Here is a 19,168-nt window from a genome sequence, read left to right as displayed (position 1 = left end):
TGAAATTACAAGTTGGGTTAATAGAGATCATGGTGTTGAAATATACTTAAAACTTCTGAAAGACATTTGACTGCATGACATTTTGATTAAGAAACTAAAATGACAGATAATCAACTTAGCACACACTAAATGGATTAAAAACTGGCTAATGGTCTCAAAACATAATTGTACATGAGGAATGATCACTGAGTGCGTGTGTTTCTAGCGAGGTCCCACACAGACTGGTTCTCAGCTCTATGCCATTTAATGTTTTTATCAATAATAAAGAAAACACAAAATCACCACTGTTAAAGTTTGAAGATGACATCTTGAAGGAGAGGGTAAATAATGAAGAGGACAGACCACTACAGAGCTATATGGACCATTTGATAAGCTGAGCATAAGAAAACAATGTGTTGCAACATGGCCAGATGTTAGGTCATATATCTAGGAACAAAGAACGTATCCCATATTTACAGGATGGGGTACTCTATCATGGGAAGTAGCGACATGGAAGAGATTTGGAAGTCATGGTAGATAATCAGCTGAACATGAGCTCCCACTGTGATGATGTGACTTAAAGGGCTGATGTGATTCTGCAAAGTATAACCGGAGGAAATAATGAATAGGAGTGCAGAGGTTATTTTACTTCTATAACTGGCATTGGGGTGAGACCGCGACTGGAATACTGTGCCCAGTTATGGAATACACAAATAAAGAAGATGTTGATAAATTGGAGAGGGTTCAAAGAAGAACCACAAGAATGATTACAGGATTGGAAAACAAGCCTGACAGTGAAAGATTCTTGGACCTCAATCTATTCACCTTATCAAAGAAAAAGTTAAAGGGTAACTTGATCATAGTTTACAAGTACCTACATGAGGAACAAATATTTGATAACAGAGGGCACGTCAATCTAGGAGACAAAGATATAACAAGATCCAATAGCTAGAAATTGAAGCCAGGCATATTCAGGCTAGACATATTCAGACTAGAAATAAGGTGTGCATTTTTAACAGAAAGGGTAATTAACATGGAGACAACCTGTCAAGAGTAGTGGTGGATTCTCCATCACTGGAAATATTGTAATTAAGATGATTTTATTTCAAGAATATGCTCTAGTTCAATCACCACTATTGTACTTCATTCTCAGTATGAGGCAGGAGCCCTCCCCTCACAGGCAGGAATGTCTGTGAGGGGAGGGCTCCTGCCTCATACTGAGAATGAGGGGCAATCAGCAGGTTATCTCAAGTGCTTATATACGAATGCACAAAGCCTTGGAAACAAGCAGGGAGAACTGGACGTCCTGGTGATGTCAAGGAATTATGACGTGATTGGAATAACAGAGACTTGGTGGGATAACTCACATGACTGGAGTACTGTCATGGATGGTTATAAACTGTTCAGGAAGGACAGGCAGGGCAGAAAAGGTGGGGGAGTAGCACTGTATGTAAGGGAGCAGTATGACTGCTCAGAGCTCCGGTACGAAACTGCAGAAAAACCTAAGTGTCTCTGGATTAAGTTTAGAAGTGTGAGCAACAGGAGTGATATAGTGGTGGGAGTCTGCTATAGACCACCGGACCAGGGGATGAGGTGGATGAGGCTTTCTTCCGGCAGCTCACGGAAGCTACTAGATCGCATGCCCTGGTTCTCATGGGTGACTTTAATTTTCCTGATATCTGCTGGGAGAGCAATACAGCGGTGCATAGACAATCCAGGAAGTTTTTGGAAAGCGTAGGGGACAATTTCCTGGTGCAAGTGCTAGACGAGCCAGCTAGGGGGGGAGCTTTTCTTGACCTGCTGCTCACAAACCGGGAAGAATTAGTAGGGGAAGCAAAAGTGGATGGGAATCTGGGAGGCAGTGATCATGAGTTGGTTGAGTTCAGGATCCTGACACAGGGAAGAAAGGTAAGCAGCAGGATACGGACCCTGGACTTCAGGAAAGCAGACTTTGACTCCCTCAGGGAACGGATGGGTAGGATCCCCTGGGGGACTAACATGAAGGGGAAAGGAGTCCAGGAGAGCTGGCTGTATTTCAAGGAATCCCTGTTGAGGTTACAGGGACAAACTATCCAGATGTGTCGAAAGAATAGTAAATATGGCAGGCGACCAGCTTGGCTTAATGGTGAAATCCTAGCGGATCTTAAGCATAAAAAAGAAGCTTACAAGAAGTGGAAGGTTGGACATATGACCAGGGAAGAGTATAAAAATATTGCTCGGGCATGTAGGAATGAAATTAGGAGGGCCAAATCGCACCTGGAGCTGCAGCTAGCGAGAGATGTTAAGAGTAACAAGAAGGGTTTCTTCAGGTATGTTGGCAACAAGAAGAAAGCCAAGGAAAGTGTGGGCCCCTTAATGAATGAGGGAGGCAACCTAGTGACAGAGGATGTGGAAAAAGCTAATGTATTCAATGCTTTTTTTGCCTCTGTCTTCACGAACAAGGTCAGCTCCCAGACTGCTGTGCTGGGCATCACAACATGGGGAATAGATGGCCCAGCCCTCTGTGGAGAAAGAGGTGGTTAGGGACTATTTAGAAAAGCTGGACGTGCACAAGTCCATGGGGCCGAACGAGTTGCATCCGAGAGTGCTAAAGGAACTGGCGGCTGTGACTGCAGAGCCATTGGCCATTATCTTTGAAAACTCGTGGCGAACGGGGGAAGTCCCGGATGACTGGAAAAAGGCTAATGTAGTGCCAATCTTTAAAAAAGGGAAGGAGGAGGATGCTGGGAACTACAGGCCAGTCAGCCTCACCTCAGTCCCTGGAAAAATCATGGAGCAGGTCCTCAAAGAATCAATCCTGAAGCACTTGCATGAGAGGAAAGTGATCAGGAACAGTCAGCACGGATTCACCAAGGGAAGGTCATGCCTGACTAATCTAATCGCCTTCTATGATGAGATTACTGGTTCTGTGGATGAAGAGAAAGCAGTGGATGTATTGTATCTTGACTTTAGCAAAGCTTTTGACACGGTCTCCCACAGTATTCTTGTCAGCAAGTTAAAGAAGTATGGGCTGGATGAATGCACTATAAGGTGGGTAGAAAGTTGGCTAGATTGTCGGGCTCAACGGGTAGTGATCAATGGCTCCATGTCTAGTTGGCAGCCGGTGTCAAGTGGAGTGCCCCAGGGGTCGGTCCTGGGGCCGGTTTTGTTCAATATCTTCATAAATGATCTGGAGGATGGTGCGGATTGCACTCTCAGCAAATTTGCGGATGATACTAAACTGGGAGGAGTGGTAGATACGCTGGAGGGCAGGGATAGGATACAGAGGGACCTAGACAAATTGGAGGATTGGGCCAAAAGAAACCTGATGAGGTTCAATAAGGATAAGTGCAGGGTCCTGCACTTAGGACGGAAGAACCCAATGCACAGCTACAGACTAGGGACCGAATGGCTAGGCAGCAGTTCTGCGGAAAAGGATCTAGGGGTGACAGTGGACGAGAAGCTGGATATGAGTCAGCAGTGTGCCCTTGTTGCCAAGAAGGCCAATGACATTTTGGGATGTATAAGTAGAGGCATAGCGAGCAGATCGAGGGACGTGATCGTCCCCCTCTATTCGACATTGGTGAGGCCTCATCTGGAGTACTGTGTCCAGTTTTGGGCCTCACACTACAAGAAGGATGTGGATAAACTGGAGAGAGTCCAGCGAAGGGCAACAAAAATGATTAGGGTCTGGAACACATGACTTATGAGGAGAGGCTGAGGGAACTGGGATTGTTTAGTCTGCGGAAGAGAAGAATGAGGGGGGATTTGATAGCTGCTTTCAAGTACCTGAGAGGTAGTTCCAGAGAGGATGGTTCTAGACTATTCTCAGTGGTGGAAGAGGACAGGACAAGGAGTAATGGTCTCAAGTTGCAGTGGGGGAGGTTTAGGTTGGATATTAGGAAAACCTTTTTCACTAGGAGGGTGGTGAAACACTGGAATGCGTTGCCTAGGGAGGTGGTGGAATCTCCTTCCTTAGAAGTTTTTAAGGTCAGGCTTGACAAAGCCCTGGCTGGGATGATTTAATTGGGGATGGGTCCTGCTTTTGAGCAGGGGGTTGGACTAGATGACCTCCTGAGGTCCCTTCCAACCCTGATATTCTATGATTCTATGATTCTACTTTAGGCACAAATTAATTAACAAAAGTCCTGTGGCCTGTGTTATGCAGGAAGTCAGACTAGATGGTCCAGTGGTCTCTTCTGGCCTTAAATTATAAACCTAGGCCTCTCAAACAGAAGAGTCCGTTAAATTTACTTCCAATCAAAGTTTTTATATAAACATACAGAGAGCGTAGGTGTGAAGAGCAGGTCTTGCCTCTTTCTCTGAGAGCTTCCAGGACCCTGGATACTAGAAATGAAGACATTTTGAGCAACTTAGCTCACTCCATTGTGAATTCTGGGTTTTCCCTGCAATACATTCTTTAGAACTTTGAGTTGAAACAAATGTAAAAAAGCTTCTGTTCAGACATCTCTTCTCCAGCAAATATGTATCACCCCCTCCTGGATAAACAGAATACAATGGATGTATGCACTAATGTTCTGTAGTAAGAAATGCAGCCTTTTTAATGCTCAACTTTACTGTTGTTCAGCTCCATCCAAACTATCAGATTTGGACTGAATGAGGCACAGACGTTCTCTGAGCCTTTATTCTACTGCCCATCACTGTAGTATCTGAACAGCAGTGAACAGACCTATTTCTGGCACTGATTTGTTAAGTGCCACTGGCCATATAAACTTCTTGGTGCTTCAGTTATTCCATTTGCAAAATGTAAGCAATGACATTTGTCTTCATTATCGAGTGCTGTAAGGCACATGTAATAAACCCCAAGCTCATTCTTTTAGGCCATGGCACCTTCGGGTAGAAAGAACAGGAAGAAAAGGCTCAGCATATGCTCAAGAAATCAGAGGCAAGCTTCTGATATCTCATCTCAATCAACCTAGAATTGTGTTATTTCAATACACCACTGAGCGGCTGCACTCGCATGGGGGGGAGGGATAGCTCAGTGGTTTGAGCATTGGCCTGCTAAACCCAGGGTTGTGAGTTCAATCCTTGAGGGGGCCATTTAGGGATCTGGGGCAAAAATTGTGGATTGGCCCTGCTTTGAGCAGGGGGTTGAACTAGATGACCTCCTGAGGTCCATTCCAACCCTGATATTCTAGGATTCTATTCTATGTGTTAACAAATAGCTATGAGCAATTGAAAATACACCACAGTAAATCTATACCAGCATGTTCTAATATACAGGTTTCTAATTAATGTATATCACCCCACATAACCAATCTTAACTTAGCAAATAGGGAGCAGAACAGAAAAGGAAATGTGCAACACAGATTATTACTACTTCTACGTCTCGTGTTATAGTAGGATCCAGATCAAGGCCCCACTGAGGTAAGCATTATCTAAGAACACGGTGAGAGACATTCCCTGTCCTAAATTTATGAGTTTATTAAAGATCTCATACATCAAGTGGCTGTAACAAAGAAACTGAGGCAGGATGAGGAAACAGTGAAAAATATGGTTACATAGACGAGCAGTGCCACAAATTTTCAAGTTTCAAGTCAAGCAAATGGAATAACTTCAAACCTGCATTAGACACGTTTTCTTATCCCTATTCCCTCATCCTCCCTACATTTGTTTGTTACACCGACTTTTTGCATTTTGTCTAGGCTCTTTGAGGAGAAAGTCTGTCTCCTCCCATGTGTCTGTATTCCCCCTTTTGACTGGGTCTCTGGATGCTATTGTAATACAAATAATACCCCTCTCACATTTTGTGCATAATAAGTTAATAACAAATTTTGAAGGTTTAAAAGCATACACACTGCACCCTTTAATTCCTACAAGTGCTCTGTCAGCATAGTCAATGAGGAAAAGAGGTGAAAAGCTAAAGAAAGTGATAACAGTAAATATTAAAATTCAACCCAAGGAAAGTGAGACATTATGGCCATAGTTCCTTAAAAATTCTGAACAGTTCTCTTGTGTTATGGTACTAGGAGGAGGATTTTTGAACAGATGCCTTTTTTCACCCTTCATCAAGATTAGAGGCATCTGCTATTTCTTCAAATCAGTTTAGAGAGCAAATCAGCTCTGTACTAATGAAGAGTGTAATTCAAATGCCAACTAAAGCAGCAATTAAACAATTGAATATAATTTTTCTACCTCAAAAGCACCACTGCATTATGCTCAAATTTTCAGGCACAGACTTCCTGGTGATTTGCAACATGATTTTAAACTATGAATCACAAATTTTAATGCTATGAACTACCTATAACCTCATTTTAAAAACCAACTAATTTGGGGGAAATATATAAAAACTGGAGGCACATACCATGCTTATTCCACCTGCTCAGCAATGTACTAAGAATCAGCTTGTTAAGAGCTGATGATTGGAGTCAGGAAAATGAAATTTTTTTTCCCAGCGCAAATATCACCCAAATTGATGACCCAAAGCCAAGTCACATACTTTTCTTTTTAATGCCAAACATTTTCCCATGTATAAAATAGGAACGAGAATAATATGATATCCTAATTGTGCCTCCTCTTTTTGAGCCCTAAATACACGTAGAGTGTTTACAGCAGGGGTGGGCAAACTTTTCGGCCCGAGGGCCACACCCAGGAATAGAAATTGTATGGCAGGCCATGAATGCTCACAAAATTGGGGTTGGGGTGCGGGATGGGTGAGGGCTCTGGTTGGGGGTGAGGGCTCAGGGTGGGGCCAGAAATGAGGAGTTCAGGGTGCACGAGGGGGCTCCGGGCTGGGGAATAGGGTGCTGGCTCCAGCTGGGAATGAGGAGTTTGGGGTGGAGGAGGGTGCTCCGGGTTGGGACCAAGGGGTTCGGAGGGTGAGAGGAGGATCAGGGCTGGGGCAGGGGGTTGGGGCATGGAGAGAGGCTATGGGGTGCAGGCTCCAGGCGGCACTTACCTCAAGCGGCTCCCGGAAGCAGAGGCCATGTCCCCACTTCGGCTCCTATGCAGGAGCACCCATCAGCAGGCACCGCCCCTGCAGCTTCCATCGGCTGCAGTTCCCAGCCAATGGGAGCTGCGGGGGCGGTGCTTGGTGCGGCAGCAGCAGCATGCAGAGCGGAGCCCCTTGTCTGCCCCTACACATAGGAGCCAGAGTGGGGCCATGCCACTGCTTCCGGAAGCAGCGTGGAGCGGCCCCCTACTCTGCTCCACGGCTGGAGCGCTGGAGGGCGACAACCCCAGACCCCGCTCTCCGCGGGCCGTAGTTTGCCCACCCCTGGTTTACAGGAATCTTTACATTTTCATTGAAAGTAAAAAAACCCACTAATTTGTTTTTTAGTAAGTTACAACCTTTTTTGTCCTTCCTTTCCCTGTCCATTGTCTCTACCTCATTCTTGTTCCCTTTTCTACATACTGTGTAGAAAGGGTGTCATGTTTAGAGCAAATGTAATGTATTTTTGGAAAATTATACAAAAACTGAAGTGTAAATTAAGTACAATGGTAATTCTGGAAACGGGAGCACAGCTGGCCCGTAGGAAAGGATTCGAGTCCAATGTGGGTATTAACAATTCATACGTATCTTCTGGGATCTATTTACCTCAGCTGAAGAAGACAAGAACATAAGGTGGTCTGTTGCTACTAAACTATATTGTATTTAGATCTTTCTTCTGCATTTAAATTATTAAGCTCTTGGCACCAGTAGCCATAATGCCTTATGTTACTACCAATACTGCCAAATCTCCCTTGTCCCCAGGAGCTTATCACTCTACCTGTATTCGTTTTTTAAAAGGGCCATCAATGTGGCATCCAAATGACTTCATGAGAAGTAAACAAGAATCTCTCTTCCAAAATTACTGGAAGAAACTAGCTTTAACTTTTGGCTTTTTAAAAAAAAAACCAAAAAACTATATAATTGAGGGTGCTGCTGAGCCGTTTGTGACCAATGTATGGCTGTAGTTCTGCTTGGTTCCAGGCACACAAGCAAGACCCAAACCTACTATAACATAATACGTTCACTACCATGTGTAAGCCTGATGCTTTAAGGGCAGATTTTGTAGTTTATATAAGACTTGCGTAATGAGTAACTTCAAATTAAACATTTTTGGTATTAAAAAAGAAAAACAACAGGATTTATGTAGTTCACACAAAATAAGGATTCAAGTGCACTACCGTGAAATCCCCTGATCCATCCCTCAGAGAAATACTAACAGTTTTTACTATTGGTTGGCTATGGTTTGAGTAACAGTACACTTATCACCAGTACACACACAGAGCTATATATTTATGATACTTAGATCATATTTTTTTTCCTTGGAAAGCCAAATCTTCATTTAGGAGTCAAGTAAAATAATAGCATAATATACAATTAGCTTCATACTGTGTGGGTAGGACTTACCTAAAAGCTGCCACTAATGGAGCATAAACTGAGTCTCCGTCATACACATACAAATGGTCCCAACTGCATTCTGTAGCAAAGTGATTGAATCGAAGCCTCAGGATTGTATTTGGCCTAAACAAAAAATAAACCCTAAATTAACCATACAAAAAACCCACAATGGCAGCATCTCCAAACAACTGCCTTGATGTGCAGTTTCACTCTCAAAGTGACTCAAAAAAAAAAAAAATCAGCTATTCACCTTACAGTAACTGTGATTTCTCAAGATATGTTGTCCATTTAGATTCTACTCTATGTAGCCCATGCACGAGATTTGGCTAGCAGTGTCCACTGGGGCCACACCTGTGCCCAGAACTTTCTCACCGCCCCACCCCAGCCCCCCAAAGGCATTAAGGGCAGGCTGGACCCAGCCATCCCTCTGTTCCTATGCCAATACAAAATTCTGTAGGTGGGAGGGGTATAGCTCAGTGGTTTGAGCATTGGCCTGCTAAACCCAGGGTTGTGAGTTCAATCCTTGAGGGGGTCATTTAGGGATCTGGGGCAAAAATTGGGGATTGGTCCTGCTTTGAGCAGGGGGTTGGACTAGATGACCTCCTGAGGTCCCTTCCAACCCTGATATTCTAGGATTCTATGAAAAGCAGGAAAGGAGGCTGGGCCATGAGATCCTTGATATCCACACATCTCAATTTCTGTAAGGTAAGTATTCAATTATTAGACAATGACTTGAAGAAAAATAGATTCCACTTTTGGTGACTAACAAGCATTTGTTTGTTTGCATGGAATTGGATAAATATGGTATAACAACGTATACAGCATAAGATACTTAAACAATGACTAGAGAGGACGAAAGAGTAGCGTCTTGCAAAGGTGTGTACTCAGCTCCATGTAGCTGCCCTATAGATTTCAGAACTAGGGATGTTTTTCAAACAGGCAGCAGAGGCTGCCTGAGCTGTAATGTGACCAAGTGACTAACCCATAAAAAGTTCTCATACAGTTGGAGTCCCACTTAGATAATCTGAGAGAATAGTGACTGACCCTTAACCATTTCTGCAAAGGCCAAACAACCTAAGTGTGTTCCTGAATGGTTTTGGCCTGCCAATATAAAAAGCCAGTGCCCTTACTACAAGTGTGTGAAACTTTGCTTTCCCTGGGAGCGAGGCTTGGGGAAGAAAACCGGGAGATGAACAGACTGGTTCATATGGAACTCAAACAATTTTTGGAAGGAACTTGAGACGAGGTCTGATTGTGACGCTATCCTTATGAAACACTATACAAGGAGGATCTGCCATGTGCCACCTATCCTTTGAGCTGTAAAAAAAAGCACTAAAAAAGCAGTCTTCACTGGAAGGTGGTATAGCGAACAAGTTGCTGAAGACTCGAAGGTGGGACCCATCTACCTTGCTAATCCTCTATTGAGACAGAAAGAGGAAGGGGGCTCCTAAATTGGGGGGAAATAACCATGTATGTGACTTTTCAGGAATTTATCTACTGCAGTGGTTCTCAAAGCCCAAGCCCCACCATGCAGGACCAAAGCCCAAGGGATTCAACCCTGTGTGGCAAGGCTCAGGCTAAAGCCTTTGGGCTTTGACCTCTTCCTCACCCGGGGTGGTGGGGCTCAGGTTTTGGCTTTGTGCTACCCTCCGGAGCAGTGGGACTCAGGCGGGCTCTGGCTTCGGTCCCCCTTCCTGGGGTCGTGTAGTAATTTTTTGTTGTCGGAAGGGGGTTGCGGTGCAATGCAGTTAGAGAACCCTTGGTCTACTGTATGATGAGAAAACACAATGTGGCCCTGGATAGGAGGGTGATGAAGTATTTTAAAGTTACATGAATTGAAATGGTAGTTGAGTCTGAATAAACATGGGTCCCTTATCTCTTCAGATGAGCTGCCACAACTGTCAAGTACTTGGTGAATACCCTCAGTGCTGTGGAAGACCAAAGGGCAAGACTTTGTACTGGCAGTGAAATGTTCATATTACAAATCGGAAGTATTTCCCGTGGACCAGATGAATGAATGTGCAAGTAAGTGTCTTGGAAGTTGAGAGCCCTGAATCAGTCTTAAGGACCTAACAAGGGAATTATGAAAGCAAGAGTCATCATCCTGAATTTTCAATGATGGATGAACTTGCGGAGACATCAAAGGTCCAGAAAAGGGATGCCTACCCTTTTCTTCTTTGGGAGGAGAAAATAATGGGAATAAAAAAAAACCTCTCTCTGAACATAAAGGGCACGTTCCCTACTGCTCCAAGCTGTAAAAAGAGTCTATTTCTTACAAATGTAGAATTATGTGCAAAAAAACCTGCATTCAAAAATAAAACAATGTAAAATTTTAGAGCCTGCAAGTCCACTCAGTACTACTTCTTGTTCAGCCAATCATTCAGACAAACAAGTTGGTTTACATTTGCAGGAGATAATGCTGCCCGTTCTCGTGGCACTGTTATAGCCAATGTCGCAAGATATTTAGGTGCCAGATGCGCTAAAGATTCACGTGTCCCTTCATGCTTCAACCACCATTCTAGAAGACGTGTCCAGGCTGATGACAGGTTATGCTCAACAATAATCCAAAGCAGTGCAGACCAACGCATGTTCATTTTCATTATCTGAGTCAGATGCCACCAGCACAAGCTTGATTTTCGTTTTTGGTGGTTCGGGTTCTGTAGTTTCTGCATCAGAGTGTTGCTCTGTAGCGAGGCAGTGTGGTTCCCTGCAGCCCCAGAGAGGAACGAGCCCCTCCGGACGCCAAAGTGGGCAGAGCCAGTGGAGCCTGCGCCAGCCCCCCAGAGGTCAAGGCACAGGACAGGAAGTACAAAAGCCCAACCCCAGTGCTCACCAGAGACCCAGCCGCTGGAGAAGCCAGACGCCTGTGGCCTAGTTCCCGGCTGGGAGACTCCTGCAATTGGCGACCGAGCCGAGGCCTGACCAGACCCCGGAGAAACTGTTAAGCCTGCCTTTGGCAAGTTACCCAGAGAAGCTGCCGAGCCTACCACTCGCTGGGTACCTGAGGAGCCCATGGTACTTGATTCATTGAAGGACACCATCCAGGTGCAGGTACCTCTAGACGGGGAGGTAGGAAGTAGCCCGGGGGTAGCCGACCATAGTCTGGCTGCAGCACACCTAGAGCCTATGTCAGTGTGTTGCAGCCAGGATCCCCATTGACACAGCAGCAGGCCGTCTGCTGCTGCTAGGGCCCCAAGATGGGACGCAGCGGAGTGGGTGGGCCTGCATCCCCCCTGCCACCCAACATGCAGGTGACAGTCTCCCCCTCTCCCAGGCCCTTCGGAGCCAGGGCCGGGGTCTCCTGAACTTACCTGTTTGCTCAGCGCCTTTCTCAGGGCCTGAGTCCCAAACGCTGTACTGCCCGCCCTGAGCCAGGGCCTGGGCTTGGTGCTTATTTGTTTGCTCAGCCCCTGCCTGAGGGTCTGAGCCATGGACTCTTTGCCGCCCACCCTAACATAGGGCCTGGGCTTATTGCTTAACGGTTTGCACCGTCCCTGTCCAAGGACCGGAGCGTGGGACTCGCTACTGCCCGTCAACCGGGCGTGAGTAACTGTTGTTTTGCCTCTACCGCTGCGTGAGACCCCGCAGCCAGACTAGTTCCTCGGACGTAACCAGACAGATGTAGCAAGACGGGGTGGTTCCCTACTGCCCTGGAGAGGGACGAGCTCCGGCCAAACCCTTCTACATGCTCTTTTAAGACTTCTGAAAGCAAGCCCCACCCGTCCCTCTCAGATTTTGGAAGGCACTTCAAATTCTTAAATCTTGGATCAAGTGCTGTAGGTAGCTCTAAAAATCTCACACTGGTACCTTCTTTGTGTTTTGTCAGATCTGCAGGGACAGTGTTCTTAAAAAGAACAACATATGCTGGGTTATCATCCAAGACTGCTATAACATGAAATATATGGCAGAATGTGGGTAAAACAGAGCAGAGGACATACAATTCTGCCCCAAGGAGTTCAGTCAGAAATTTAATTAATGCTTATTTTTTTTTAATGAGCATTATCAGCATGGAAGCATGTCCTCTGGAATGGTGGCCAAAGCATGAAGGGGCATACAAATGTTTTGCATATCTGGCACGTAAATACCTTACAATGCAGGCTACAAAATGCCATGCAAATGCCTGTTCTCACTTTCTGGTGACATTGAAAATAAGAATAGGACAGCATTAGCTCCTGTAAATGTAAACAAACTTGTTTGTCTTAGCGATTTGCTGAACAAGAAGTAGGACTGAGTGGACTCTGAAGTTTTACATTGTTTTGTTTTTGAATGCAGTCACGTAACAAACAAAAAAAATCTACATTTGTAAATTGCACTTTCACTATAAAGAGATTGCCCTACAGTACTTGTATGAGGTGAATTGAAAAATACTATTTTTTTTATCATTTTTACAGTTCAAACATTTGTAAGCAAAATATACACTTTGATTTCAATTACAACACAGAATACAATACATATAAAAATGTAGAAAAACATGCATAATATTTAATAAATTTCAACTGGTATTCTATTATTTAACAGTGCAATTAAAACTGCAATTAATCACAAATAATTTTTTTGAGTTAATCACGTGAATTAACTGCAATTAATCGACAGCCCTACTCAGTTCTTTGGATCTCCATGGGAATCCCAAATGCTTGGAACCAGGATAATCTTCACATCTCAGATGTGACCATGGTGAGTTACACTGTATTAGATGAATCTAGTGCAGCCCACGGAGGAGTGTGAGATATCAGCTTCTCCTCATTCATTACAGATTTGAACTCTTTCCTAGACTCTAGAGCAGAGGTGGGCAAACTACGGCCCACGGGACCACCCTACTCGGTCCCTGAGCTCCCGGCTGGGGAGGCTAGCCTCCAGCCCCTCCCCCGCTGTCCTCCCTCCCCTGCACCAATGCCGCTGCGTAGGCAGCACGGCTTGCGCCCACCCACCTCCCAGGCTTTCCAGTAAGCCAGTCCTGCCACTCAGAGCGGCATGGTAAGGGGGCGGGAAGAGTGGGGGGTTGGATAAGGGGCAGGAGGTCCCGGAGGACAGTCAGGGGACAAGGGGTGGTCGGATGGGGCAGTCAGGAGACAGGGTGAAGGGGGGGGTTCGATAGGGGGTGGGGTCCTGGGGGGGGGGGCAGTTAGGGACGGGGGTCCCGGAAGGGGGTGGATAGGGGAAGGGGGCCAGGCTGTTTGCGGAGGCACAGCCTTCTCTACTAGGCCCTCCATACCGTTTCGCAACCCCGATGTGGCCCTCGGGCCACAAAGATTGCCCACCCCTGCTCTAGAGGAAGCGTGACCATAAATTGAGACAGCTTGTCCCAGGGCAAATGATTGTATTTTGCTACCAGTTCTGGGTAATTAGTTTCTCACATCTAGAGACTGGCTAGGAGGTAGACTTTATTGCCCAAATATACACCACAAAGCTAGAGCTTTCTCCCTTTGTGTTGGTTTGGGAGGTCATTGCTGTTTGAACTTCTCCTGGACAGCGGCTACAAGAGATCCTGGCACTGGATGAGAACAAAAGTACTCAAATCCTTTTGAAGGCTGGAATCGATGCTGGAGTCTGCCACAAGTGCTTTGCAGGTTCCAACAGTCCCTGTTTTATAGGCATGGTGAGCCTACCAAGCATGAAAAGGTAGGGAATGTTCAGCAGTTTACATGATTTCTCTGCATCTTACTTCCAGTCTGAATTTGTCTGGCTTCAGCTTCCTGCTACTGCATCTTGATACACACCTTTGTCTACTAGGCTCAAGAGCTCTCTTAACAGCAGCACAGGATTCACTCAGGGCATAATGGGAAGACACCTACACAATCGACAGTTTTATAGAAACTTTTCAGAGTAGAACTATACTTCAGAATGGCATACCTTTACATTTGGCAAACCAGAGATAGAACAGACTATTTCTGTAAGGACGTGTGCTTTGTTTTTGGCAGCGTAATTCTCTACTGTCTCCTTTCTGCCCAGCCTGAACCCTCATTCACACGATCTCTGATGCCAAGACTAAAGTCAAATGAGAATGATAAGCTAGAAGAGCTTTATGTGCAGCTCAGTACTTCAACTAACAGGTTCATTTTGTGCATCTCTCTACACCAAACATGTGGTATGACTGAGGAAGAAGATCCCTCGCTCACTCCTCATAGAATATATGTTTTCCTGGGAAAGCAGCCGGATACATGCAAGGAAACGCTGCACCTGAACTAAGATTAGCTATTTTGATGTTTATCAGGGAATTGTGAATAGAACATTTTCCTTGGAAAAAATAAGTTAATAAGTAGAAAACTTTAGCATAGTGATATGAGATTAAAGCTTGTTATAATAGAATTGTTGAGCTTTGGAGAATTTTAAGGAACATTCCACAGAGACAAACACAGACATCTTCTATAGTCTGAAATTCAAAACAGGGTGGAGTCAAATCTTTTTACAAAACCAACGGAAACTAAATGTGCAGAGAACATTGTTAAAAATGTATTCTTTGCTGTTTCAAGATCTTGGGGAACTGGATCCCGCAAGATGCTGAGTAACCTCAACTCCCATGAATTTCAGCACAGATGAAGTCACTCATTCCATCACAAAACCTCGTCTTTATTCAGAAACCTGCCCATTTAGCCTCTTTCCAGAGTTCCACAGTTCTGCTTCAACCTCACTTAAAGCTACACTGTTTAATGCATGACAGCTGACAGTTCAAATGTTTAAAAACTAGACTGATTTTGCAGCTCTGGTGCCAGCACTCACCCATACACACACACAAAAATCCAAAAAACACAAACATTTATGATGGTTACACCACTAATCAGATGACGGTCAGAAGCTAAACGCTATAAGTGTCACTCTTAAAATTACTGCAAAAGTCAGTAAAAGCAAAAAAAAAAAAAAAAAAAAGTGATCCATGTCACAGTGTAACACTAACAGACCCCGGTCATTGGCGGGCAGGCTCAAACCTGGAACCTTTGGAGCTAAATGCATGAGCCTCTACTGCATGAGCTAGAAGCCACAGGGCTCTTAATTAAGGCTGTAGCAGACTTATTAATCTCTGAGGGGTCTCAGTGCCACTAGAGGGAAACAATCACTACACCCAGGAGGTGTGTGGGTTACAACAGCAACAGGAGGGTGTTGGTGTGGGCGATTCCCAACTGCCTTTTCAGACAGTAAGAGACCTTTCCAAGAAGGGCAACCATTCCTTTGAAGTCATTGGGAACTAATGAGTAAATACACATTTGGAAAGCAACAGAAGCTCAGCATTTATTTGAAAATTGATTGTTTTTTTCCATGCACAGGATATTTTTAAAGTTAGAGCTCTCTGCTTTTGGCATGGGGGGGGGAGGGGGGAGGAGTTACAAATGCAGTCTAGCCTACCATCTGAAATTCGGAAATCTGGAGAGTTTACAACCATAACATTTAAGTCATTTTACCACAAGGACAAAATTCTATTCATTTTGATCTTTTCAACTATCCAATTTTATAAAGCAGTCAAGCCATTGAAATTCATCATTTAGAAAGAAAGGGCAATTCTGATTATTGTGAGAGTGTTCTTTCCCACAATAATTCATAAAAGTGAGTGAAACCAAGGTCTAAACGTGTTCAGAAATTGAACTGCACTTAAAATTACTGTAAATAACACCCTCTAAAAATGAAGATGTTTGCTACTTACTTTCCTTCAATGAGCCATGTGCATTTTGTTTTGTATTTATAATTTCCAGGCCCATCTGTTACATATCCAGAAGATCCAGTTAGCCTGTAAATAAAAATTAGAAATGTAGGTTTCCAGTGTGATTAAATACTTAAGTTTTTCCAACCATCTTAGTTTCAAAAAAATGCCCTGATTAAAGCACCCAGCTTTACATTTTCATTTATTGAATGGCCATTATAAAAAATACACACACAAATGGATCAGACAATTGGGATTCTGCTATTGTACTCTTGGTCTGTACCCCTTCTCGTAACTAGCCAGAGTACCCACAAGTTCTGCCAGGAAATTCAAAGTGGTGTTCTCATCTGGCTTCCTTCTCAGACCAGCAACTCAGACAAATGGTATTTCTTTCATAACTGAAGACAGGTACAGAAAGAGTAATGTAGGGAGGATGGCAACAGAGCTTCCCTTAATCGAGCAGTGAAAAGTGATGAAACAAGGTACTTGCTTATAAGGACTGTAGTGAAAACAAATAGAAAATGAAAGATTTGTTTAAAACAAACTGCAAAGTTACTACAAAAGTAAAACGTTCAAAATACAACAAAGTATTACTTTCAAAAGCAGAGTCTCAAGGGTAACTTATGGTCCAGTCTAGATTCGACTCATGTTACAGACTCTCGTCTGAAATCTATGTGCTGAACTCCCCTTAGTCTCCTCTCCATTTGAAAATGGAATAATCCCTCTCTGTCAGTGCCTGGATCAGTTATAACTCGTTTCTGCTTTGAAGACTTTGATAACCCACATTACAGGCAATGGTCCCTGTTCCTGGTATAAGTTTATTTCTTAAATATGCTGCCTCTTCCAACAATTTGTTTCCCCTTAGACTACTCAAAATTATTTTCCACGGTCTTTGTTAAAATGCAGCACTGCTGGACACAGATTGAATGTATGATTTTAGGCACTCATTAGCAGATCCATAAAATCTAGCATTTGAGGTGTTTGTGTAAAAACAAAAACAAAACCCTACGTATGGAAGAATTGGAGAGCAAGAGAGGATGCACCAACTGTACCGGTGTGGAGTGAGCGATTAAGGGTCCTCAATTAAACTGTATTTCTCTGATGTTTCCTTTTCTCCCTGGGAGTAATTACTTCCAAATGAGCATTCCAATTGGCCAGTTAAGACTCAGGCCTGTGTGTCACTTACAATGCGTATACTAATACTCCACTTTAAGCAACACAAATGTACATTTTAAATTATATAAAATCCAATCTTACTAATAGGTAGACAAAATTATTTGTAACAGCAGGTACCCAATATAACCTCATAAATTAAGGATAATTAGCAAATTCTATCATAACATGTTATGAAAACTAGGGCTGTCAAGTGATTAAAAACATTAATCGCTATTAATTGTGATGCTAAACAATAGAATACCATTTATTTAAATATTTTGGGGTGTTTTCTACATTTTCAAATATATCAATTTCAATTACAACACAGAATACGAAGTGTACATCACTAACTTTATATTTATTTTTGATTACAAATATTTGCACTGTAAAAACCAAAAGAAATAGCATTTTTCAATTCACCCCACACAAGTACTATAATGCAATCTCTTTATCACGAAAGTTGAACTTACAAATGTAGAATTACGTACAAAAAAACCCTGCACTCAAAAATAAAACAATGTAAAACTTTAGAGCCTACAAGTCCACTCAGTCCTACTTCTTGTTCAGCCAATCGCTCAGCCAAACAAATTTGTTTACATTTGCAGGAGATAATGCTGCCCACTTCTTGTTTACAATGTCACCTGAAAGCGAGAACAGGTGTTTGCCTGGCACAGTTGTAGCCGGCATTGCAAGATATTTACATGCCAGATGCACTAAAGATTCATATGTCCCCTCATGCTTTGACCACCTCTCCAAAATACACGTGTCCATGCTGATGTCGGGTTCTGCTCAATAACTATCCAAAGCAGTGTGGATGGACGCATGTTCATTTTCATCATCTGAGTCAGATGCCACCAGCAGAAGGTTGATTTTCTTTTTTGGTGGTTTGGGTTCTATAAGTTTCTGCTTCGGAGTGTTGTTCTTTTAAGACTTCTGAAAGCATGCTCCACACTTCGTCACTCTCGGATTTTGGAAGGCAATTGAGACTTTTGGGTCAAGCACCGTAGCAATCTTTAGAAATCTCACATTGGTACCTTTCTTGCATTTTGTCAAATCTGCAGTGAAAGTGTTCTTAAAACAAACAACATGTGCTGGGTCATCATCTGAGACTGCTATAACATGAAGTATATGGCAGAATGCAGGTAAAACAGAGCAGGAGACACACAATTCTCCCCCGCCGAGGAGTTCAGTCACAAATTTAATTAATGCTTTTTTTTTTTCCCCCCCAAATGAGCATCATCAGCATACAAGGATGTCCTCTGGAATGGTGGCCAAAGCATGAAGGCATATGAATGTTTAACATATCTAGCACATAAAATACCTTGCAATGCCAGCTACAGAAGTGCCATGTGAACGTCTGTTCTTACTGTTAGGTGATATTATAAACAAGAAGCAGGCAGCATTATCTCCCGTAAATGTAAACAAACAAAGTTTGACATTGCTTTAGTTTTGAGTGCAGTTATATAACCAAAAAAAAAATCTACATTTGTAAATTGCACTTTCATGAGAAAAATTGCACTACAGTACTTGTATGAGGTGAACTGAAAAAACACTTTCTTTTATCATTTTTACAGTGCAAATATTTAATAAAAAATAATATAAAGTGAGCTCTGTACACTTCGTATTCTGTGCTGTAATTTAAATCAATATATTTGAAAATGTAGAAAAACCATCCACAAATATTTTAAAAATTTCAATTGGTATACTATTCTTTAATAGTGCGATTAAAACCGCAGTTCATCCAGGTTAATTTTTTTTAAATTGAGATTAATTTTGAGTAAATCACGTGAGTTAACTGTGATTAATCGACAGCCCAAATAAAAACCCATCCTCACGCTGCAGAAAATGCAGTTACTCCAAGAAGCTGCACTTCTTGTGGGTAGTGGCTTTGTATCTCACATCCTACCTCTGCTTCAGTTATTATATCAACTGAAAACTCTATTTTTTAATTACACACTTATAAGTCCCCACTATTTCAGTACCATGGAAGCAAGAGTCCTTTCCAGGAGATAAATGTGAAAAATTTCTCCAAATCCTGGCTCTCACCCTCCATCTGGAAGAGGACGGAGTACTAAACC

The 19,168-nt window shown here is 43.2% G+C and overlaps 1 protein-coding gene across 2 annotated transcripts in view; it reads right to left on the bottom strand.

The window, feature by feature from the left end:
* Window positions 1-19,168, bottom strand: part of ATRN (attractin) — a 268,648-nt gene that overhangs the window by 191,869 nt on the left and 57,611 nt on the right. For both annotated transcript variants that reach the window (XR_013346039.1, XM_077816039.1), the window contains exons 2-3: window positions 15,939-16,022; window positions 8,315-8,428 (exon numbers count right to left, since the gene is read on the bottom strand). Coding sequence is in view for 1 of the 2 variants with exons in the window: in XM_077816039.1 (XP_077672165.1) it covers window positions 8,315-8,428; window positions 15,939-16,022 (198 nt within the window). In the remaining variant the exon portion in view is untranslated. The remainder of the gene's footprint in view (window positions 1-8,314; window positions 8,429-15,938; window positions 16,023-19,168) is intronic.

Source organism: Eretmochelys imbricata, chromosome 4 (assembly GCF_965152235.1).
Source record: "Eretmochelys imbricata isolate rEreImb1 chromosome 4, rEreImb1.hap1, whole genome shotgun sequence".
In the NCBI taxonomy this organism is placed as follows: domain Eukaryota; kingdom Metazoa; phylum Chordata; order Testudines; family Cheloniidae; genus Eretmochelys; species Eretmochelys imbricata.
This window is presented reverse-complemented; position numbering and strand designations above follow the sequence as displayed.